This window comes from Monodelphis domestica, chromosome 1, assembly GCF_027887165.1.
Source record: "Monodelphis domestica isolate mMonDom1 chromosome 1, mMonDom1.pri, whole genome shotgun sequence".
Taxonomy (NCBI): Eukaryota; Metazoa; Chordata; class Mammalia; order Didelphimorphia; family Didelphidae; genus Monodelphis; species Monodelphis domestica.
The window spans coordinates 34404310-34412980 of NC_077227.1; the positions used below are offsets into that span (position 1 = coordinate 34404310).

The following is an 8671-nucleotide window of genomic DNA, read 5'->3' on the forward strand; positions in this document are numbered from 1 at the left end:
CAGTAGCTCCAAGGGATCTCATCCTCCACAGGCATGCTTAACTCTTCTCTCTCAATAAATTTCTCTGATTTTAAGACAATTATCTCCAAAATTATTTTCTAAATTAACAGCATTTACCTGTCTTAAGAACACACACATGGTATGGTTTAAGAATATATACATATTCTTATTTTATTAATAAAAAACCAACAGCTTGTTCAAAACAACTCAATCATAAAATGGAGGCTTAAAATTTGGAATTAATTATTCTAAGTTGACAAACTATCTTATTAAAGTAATACAATTTATTTTTACATTTTCAGCTATACTAAATTGATAAAAGTTATTCCTATTATCTTATTAAGGTACTAAAACTTACTCTCACAACAAAGGAGTATTAGGCATGATTTCTTTACAAGGTGAGGTTTTATTTTAGTTATTTATTTATTTTTGAACCCTTACCTTCCGTCTTGGAGTCACTACTGTGTATTGGCTCCAAGGCAGAAGAGTGGTAAGGGCTAGGCAATGGGGGTCAAGTGACTTGCCCAGAGTCATACAGCTGGGAAGTGTCTGTGGCCAAATTTGAACCTAGGACCTCCTGTCTCTAGGCCTGACTCTCAATCCACTGAGCTACCCAGCTGCCCCCTGCAAGGTGAGGTTTTAGCTGAGATTGCCCAGGGTCTCACAGGTAGTATCTAAGGAGAATTCACTCAGATCTTCTTGGATCCTAGTCTTGCACTCTCCATTGTGCCACTTGGGATACAAGGTCCCCTGTGATTATTTCATCTGATCCTCACAACAATCCCGAGAGGTAGATGCTATTTTAATCTCCATTTTATCAATGAGGAAACTGAGGCAGATTGTGTTTAAGTGACTTTCCTTGGGGTCACACAGCCAGTAAATGTCTGAGGATGAATTTGAATTTAGGTCTTCTTGATTTCAAGCCCATCCCAGTGTTCATTGTACAATGACAGTTCACTTAATTATCTCCAGGACTCAATCGGGAGGTTGAGAACACAAACAATTAAACACAAAACTGTGTTTACTTTTTCTGGTCAGTCAGGAAACCCTGACTCATGCTATATCAGTTCATTGAAGTCTCCCCAGGTTTCTCTGAATTCTTGTTATTCATCCTAATACTGTTACATTCCTGTCACCAAACCTGTTAGTCCTTCCTAGTGGAAAGGAATCTGTTTTATTTCCCTTCCATTCTTTTCAAACACACACACACACAGGTACTCTGATATCTGGGAGTACATGAGAGCTTCCTTTATTTCAGACTTCTTTGGAAACTTTCTCTAGATTTGCTTCTTTTCCTGCGGTGGAAAATATCTGAACTTTCCTGTAAAGGCCACAATATTGGCAAGGGTGAGGCCCAGTTAGGCTGTTTCCCCAAAGTAAACATCTGACTGAAGTTACCAAAAGCTCCATTTACATCTGGAAATGGCTGAAGCAAAATCTAGAGCTAGGAAATGCAAAGCTGGTTGTAAATGAAAAGCCTCAGTGGATAGGAAACATCTGAAAAGGAGACTAGGGTGGCTTTTAGGATTAAGACTATGCATTCCTGAATCTGAGATCATCACCCAAATGTCCCAGAACAGAAATCTCTTGCCTGAAGAGATGGACTTCGAAAATAGAAACATTAGTACAAAAAGACAAGAATCATTAACGTCACTTGACCCATCCCTTGGGTAAGGACCTACTTTTTATTCTTCTCTGGAACTTCTGTGGGTGAGTGGGTTCAATGTGGAATATTTGAGGAGTAAGATTACCTCTGTGACTTGAGCCCCTTCTGAGGTAGAAGAAAATTCTCTAGCCTGTGTCTGGGATACAAGCCTCCCAGAGACAAAATTTTTAATCAAATTCAACATTTCTCTTCTTAAAAAGTAAAGAAGGCAAAGGGACAGAAATCCATTCTGTTTTTGACAATTTTTCCCCCCAACCCATTTTCTCCATATTTATAGGGTTCAAGAGCAAAGATAAAATTCCCAAATGAAAGACAGAATTCCACAACAAAATAAAACATTGTTAACAAAATTCAGGTAAATTTTCAGATAATGGTCTTGATTCATCAAAGAATAACAAAACACAACTTTTGGTGTACTCTGGAGAATCAGATTCCTAAAACCATTCTATCTCAATTTAACAATTCCTCTTTCAGCCTGGTCAAATATAATTCAAGAGATACTTCTATTAAGTGAATCAGTTGAAGATATCTTCCTTCTTTTAGTCTGATAGTTAGCCTGATCACTTCATGGATCAGTCAGTCCTTCCCAGTCTGATGAAACTTCTCAATAGGAATGATATAAAAAGATTTCAATAAAGGACATTGGTTGGGAATAAAAGTTAAAGAAAGACTTATAAGGGTTTCTTGTTTTGCTTTAGACTAAAGACTTCAGACTAAAGTGCTATCCTAACATTTGTAACATTTGTAATCATTTATGATTTTTGACTAAAGTGCTATCCTAACATCATTTTGTAATATTGTAATATTTGTAGCTTGTATAATTGTAAACTTGTGATAGTGTAATCATGGCAGCTAGGTGGCCAAGCAGAGGGCCAAGATTGGAGTAAGCTCTTAACTGCTATCTGCCTCAATTTCCTCAACTATAAAAAATGAGGATAATTATAGCACCTATCTGGAGGATTATTGTGAGATTTTTTTACTTATCACTTTGCCTGACATGTAATAGGCTTAAAAAAAACAACCCAATTCTTACTTTCCATTTTAGGATCACTACTGTATAAGGGCTGGGAATAGGGATTAAGTGACTTCCCCAAAGTCAAACAGTTAAGAAGTACTCAGATTTGAAACTAGGACTTCCCATCTCTAGGTCTAGCTTTCTGTCTACTGAGCTACTAGCTGCCTCCATGTCATAGACTCTTAATAAAGGTTTCCTTCCTTCCTTGTGGGTTATAGATTTGAGGGAATGTAGGCCTTGAATGCTTGGTACCTTTTCTGGGGATCCCACTTGGCTCTGCTTCCTCTGTGCTTTCCCTCTGTGTCTTGTAAGCTCTTATAGAGCAAGAGTGGTGTCATATGTCTTTGTATACCTTTGAATTATAGGATTTTAAAGATGGAAGGAACTTTGTATCACCTGGCATACATGGCTCATTAATCACAGTGGACTGTCAGTAAAAATTAGTTGATTTGATGGTAGATGCTAGGGAACCATCTTGCTTTTAAAAAATGTTTAAACTATGTTTATAGTATCAAGCTACTCAATTCAATTCGATAGACATTTATTAAATGTCTACTGTGTGCCAGACACTTTGCTAAGCTAGGAGTCATGTTGTAATTCACCTAGTTACAGGAGTTCTTGACCTCGACTCTATGGATGCAGAAGAGTCTGGAAAGATTTCAGGAGGTGCATGAACCTGGTTGAAGAAAAAATTACATTTTATTTACTAGATTTGACTTCCCTTGCAATCCTGCCTATGTTACACGATTTATTTAAAGACGTTATTCTGAGGAATGGTGGGGTATTGTGAGTATGAAACCACCTACCCCTTTTTATGATTATAATAGTATTGTTTTTTAGGATTATTTTAATAATAACATGCTGACTCCTAAAATTACACCATAATCATCAGCAAAAACACCAAGACCCTGACTGATTATTGCAGAGGTCTTGGAAAGATCAGCTATAATAATAGAAAAAAGTTACCATCCCTAGTGATCTTTTTTAAACTTTGTAGCTTAATCAGTACTTGCATCATTAATTAAGAACCAACCATGTGAAAGATTTTGCATCCTTTCTATTTTAATTTTGATTGTATTTCCTGCCACTTTATCATCAAATTTCTTGGCATAAAAAAGGTTCTCTCCTAAGGCTCAGATGCCTGGTTTTGATCTTGACCAGAGTCTGGCTTTATTGTGAGACTGGCCACCTCTCAATAAACCTATCATTCAGCTAAGAGACTGTATTGGTGGGATACATTTTCATCTCAGTGTGTGTATTAGGGCTAGGCAGCCAGAAATTGCACACAGAACCCAATGGACCTGTCCAACCCATTTTTTAGAGAGAAGAAAGTTGGAAGGATGAAATTGCTTGAAAGTACATAGAATTGACACATTAGTCCTCTGACTCCAAATCCACTACAAATCCTTATTAAAATGCTTTTTAGACAGGGACCTTCCTCCATTGACCTCCATAGCCCAAGTCTAGTGACTCTTTAGCGCAGTAGGTAGCTGGTCAGTCTTGAAAGCTGAAGAGCCTGAGAAGGTGTGATGTATTGGGAGCTTCTGGAGACAAGAAGAGTCACTGGGCTTGGTCTTAGCCTCCAGCTCAAGTGGCTTTTCTTTTATCCTAGGGTCCATTATTCAGTCTGAAACCTCTTCTCGGGGAACAAGCACAAACTTTGGGGTGTCCAACTTACAATCTAGTCCTAAAACTTGGAGTTCATCAGATTTTACTTGGCTACAAGTTTGGTGTTTCTAGATTCCACGTTGACAGGGCCAAAGGAGATTTTCCAGTCACAGAACTTGGGGGTCTTCTAGGCCTTCTGGGGAATGAAGGCCAGGAAGTAGGACTGATTAGCTTCACAAGGGCCGGATCTTCAGGGGGATGGGCTACCAGGGCAGTGGGCTCTGATTGCTGGGAGAAACAGCCAAAACAAAAAGGGGACTTAAGATTTGATTATCTACTAATCTTACCTAAGCCGGGATCATTCTTAAGGCTTATGGTGCAGTGAGAGACAAGGTCTGCCCCCTAGGGACAAGGCCAACTTGGGGGTTCCCAAAACACAGGTGACAACACAGAGATAAAGTGTATCATGTGTGTCTGAGGCTCTGCGGGCATCTGCTTACATATGGAGATGTTTCTAGGCGATTCTTTAAGTTTCTATGCAGTTTCTCCATACAGACGCCTTCCCTAGGCTATATACAAATATATGTGTGCACGTACTACCTCCAGGCTCTCCTTCAGCCCCTCCTCTCCCTCCTCCCCCTTCTGCAGGCGCCTCTCCGGTCCCGGCACAGCTGAGCTTCCATCCCGGAGGTCTCGCCAGTGCCGTAGGGACGCTTCCAGAGGTGCTGCTGCCTTTCTTGGTGTTACACCTTGGGCTTGGCACGGTGCCCGGCACACTGCAGGTGCTTAATCAACGTTTGCAGCCTCGGTTTGGCGCGATCCTTCTCTTTAGGCCGGGCCTCTTTACTCCTGACTGTGCGCGGCTTTCTTGGCTCAGTTCATCTGCACTTCGCTCGGCACGTGTCTCAGACTTGGCCCAGGGGAAGGGCGGGAAACGTCAGAGCAGAAGTCGGTCCACGAGCGGCCCAGGGGATCAGAGCGCAGGCGCATTACTCCCCGTTCGGGCCCCCCCAGTGCCCGCCACGCGAGCCGGCCCAGGGAGACTCCTACACTCCGGCGCAGCGGGTCGCCGCGCGTGCGCGCTGCTGGAGCGTCACGTGGGCACGAGGGAGGCCCCGCCCCCGCCCGCCTGCCCGCCCGCGCCCCGCCCCGTCCTCGCCCCGCCCCCACCCCGGCGGGACGCTCGGAGGCGGCCCTGGGACGTTCAGCCTGGCTGTGAGTCAGGCGGGCGGGCGGTCGGCAGTCGGGGGTGAGTGTCCCGCGGGAGCGCGCGGGCCCGGGGGGTGGGGGCGGGCGGGAACGGGGCGCAGCTGGGCGGGGCGGGCGGCCGGTGACAGGCTCCCGTGGCTGAGGGGACAAGATGGCGGCGGGGTGCTCCCCTCCCCCTGGGGCTTGCCCCCACCCCTGCCGCCGGGCCGGGCTCAGTTACCCGGATCTCTCGGGCTGGGCCCGAACGGGGCCCGAGGAGGGACGGGGTGGTGGGGAGGAGGGCAGGTGGAGTGAGCACTCCACACCCCTCCCCCATCCGAGCCCCTCAGGGATGGGGCGAGGAGGTCCCCCGCCGGGACGGGTTGCTGTCAGCGCCACGTGTATGCCTCTGCGCCCCCTAGGATGGCCGGGTCGGGCGGGGGAGGGGCGGACCTTGGAAGCCCGGCCTTGACCCTGACGGGGGGCTATGCCGTTTTAGTACCCAGATTAACGGGCGTCTCACCACTGCCCTCCAAATGTCCTCCCCCTCGGACCTCCCCACCCCCTGGGCAGTGGAGTGCTATGATTGTCATCCCCGTTTTTCAGATGTGGAAACTGAGGCAGACCGAGGGGAAGTGACTTGCCCAGGGTCACACAGCTATCGCTCTGTCTGAGGCTGAATTACAACTCAAGTCTCCCTGATCTCTGACCCCACGCTCTCTTTCTATGTGCCCTTGTCTTCCTGATTGGAATGTAAGCACTACCTGGGTAAGGACTGTTTGACTCCTTGCACTTGTAACCAAAGTGTTTAGCATGGTGCTTGTTGAACCTCAGGGTGTCCTTTGTATAATAGCCAGACCACCCACAGAAGTGACAGCAAGCCTTGGGGGAAAAGGAGAGCCCAGAGAACAACCAGGGATTGGCCGGAGGAAGCAGAGCAGGGCAGTGATCTGTCCAGGATGGAGCTTCTTCCACTACCTCCTTTCCCAAGTTCAGGTCACCAGTTGGGCCAGGGTGCTCTGTCCACCCCGGCTTCTCTCAGACTCCAGCCCCTGGGCTGCCCTGTACTCTCTGGAAGCTCTCATGAATCCCTGTTAGTGTATGAGGCTGTGGCTCTAGGACAGGTGCCAGGCCTGCACCTAGAAAAGGGGCTGCTGTACCCAAGGGAAGCCTGAGTGAGGGGTTGGTGCATCCGGCCTCAGTGAGGGCATATTGCAGCTCCTTGTGGCTGGTGGGTGCAGCCTTTTTATTGGGATTTCTATATAAATATTTTGTTAATAGTGTTATTGCAAGGTTAGTCTTTGTTGTAAAGAATTTGAGCTTTCTTCCTAGAAAGTTACCAGTCTCTTGGCAAATGCAATGTGTATTATTTTAATTGACTTTAAGGAATAGTCACTGATTTATTTTTAATGAAATGAGGCCATCATTTTCAACTGCTTTTTGCCTCACTTAAGCTCAGTTTATTCAGCAGTAAAATGGGATTCACAATAGCACTTACACCCCATCATTGTCATAAGAGTCAAATAAGTTAATATTTATAAAGTACTCAGCCTAGTGCCCAGCACATAGATGGTGCTTAATAAATGCTTGTTCCTTCCCTCCTGCTTACCTGTAAATCCTGAAAATATCTTAAAGTCCTTCATGGAACAACTATGAAAATGACTGGAAGGAACTGATTTGTGGAAAAGGCTTTCCTGTATAACACGATAAACTAGAAAAACTCCCCTGCTACTTGTCAACAGAAAACCCTTTGCTTGAAGCTCTGTTAAGAGTGTGAAGTAGTAAATTTTTCAAGCTTACTTGATTCAATTTACCACATATTTTCAAGCATTATCTGTACTTCTACCATGTTCAAGGTATTGGGAGAACATTTTTTAGGCAGGCTCTCATATTGCTGAACATTGTTGTTATTCTGGCATTTTTTTTTAGTCGTGCCTGACTCTTCATGACCCACATTTGGCATTTTCTTGTGAAAGATACTGCAGTGATTTGCTGTTGCCTTCAATAGGTGATAAAACTGAGGCACCCAAAATTAAGTGACTTGCCCAGGGTTACCCAGCTAGGAAGTGTCTGAGGCTCCATCTGAACTCACCAAGAAATCTTCCCAACTCCAGGGCCAGCAGTGCTCTATCCAGTGCGACATTTAGCTGCCCTCTGAACAGTGCTGGTTGTTATATTCAAAGCAGCTTACAAGGAATCCTCTACTAGATTCACCTTTATGGTGTGATCCCGAGTTCTCTCTTAGACTATGCCAGTAGAATGTCAAGTCTTTTAGGTCCTTCTAAAATGGAAGGAATTTCAGGGGCAGAGCTGGTGACAGATGGTTGTCTGAGGACCAGTCTATGGAAGTTTGGAGAGGCTTGTCATCCCAGTGCTATGCATGGGGGTAGTGAGGACTGTCTCTCATATCTTTAAAGTCCTGGATTCTTGAAAGAGTGTAGTGGAGAATCCCAAAGGAATCCACTCCTGCAAGATTTCCTGCTTTGGTGCCTGAAGACACTAAGCCAGTCTTTGTCTGCACCTCTTCTCTGCTGTGCCAGCAATGAGCTCTGGCTTGGACAGCTCCCTCTGTGCAGAATGCCTTTTGTTGCCTCAGTCATCCCTCCGTCCAACCCTAGCTCAAATGACACCAGTCATTCAATAGACATTAAGTGACCACTGTGCTGAGGTCCTGGCATAGAAATACAAAAATTGGGCAGTACAGATCCAGTTGCCAAAGAACTTGTATGTTTTTAAAATAAATTTTTGTTGACATATTTGGTTTTTAACCATCTACAGATCCCATTGCCTCCCCCCATTCCCTTCTTCACAATCTCTTCTAACAAAGAATAGAAAATTTGGACAAAAACACCAATTCAGGAAGACTAACCAGCATGTAAAAAAAATGCATACTGTGTGCAATGTTCCACCGCTGTAGTCTCCCACTTCTGCAGTCAGTAAACATTGATTTAGTGCCCACTGTGTGCCAGACACTGTACTAAGTCCTGGGAGTACAAAGAGAGAAAAGCCAGTCCCTTCTCTGATGGGGGAGACAGCATGCGAACAACTATCTACCAGGAAGATATAGTCAGGACAAAGTGGCGGTGAGAAGCAGAAGGAAGACACTGCCATCGAGAGGGGCTGGAAAGGGCTTCCTGGAGAAAGGGAAATTTCAGCTGGAACTGGAAGATTCCAGGGAGGAGATGAGGAAGGAG

The 8671-nt window shown here is 45.0% G+C and overlaps 1 protein-coding gene across 13 annotated transcripts in view; it reads left to right on the plus strand.

The window, feature by feature from the left end:
• Positions 1–5423: 5423 nt before the first annotated feature.
• Positions 5424–8671, plus strand: part of SCAPER (S-phase cyclin A associated protein in the ER) — a 406197-nt gene continuing 402949 nt past the window's right edge. For 5 of the 13 annotated variants that reach the window (XM_007477978.3, XM_007477983.3, XM_007477980.3 and 2 more), the window contains exons 1-2: positions 5438–5538; positions 6084–6245. In XM_007477978.3, coding sequence (XP_007478040.2) covers positions 6204–6245 — 42 coding nt within the window. In that variant the 5' untranslated portion in view covers positions 5438–5538; positions 6084–6203. Of the gene's footprint in view, positions 5539–6083; positions 6246–8671 lie in introns of all 13 variants that reach the window. The other 8 variants (XM_007477979.3, XM_056796825.1, XM_056796835.1 and 5 more) reach the window with 4 other exon arrangements.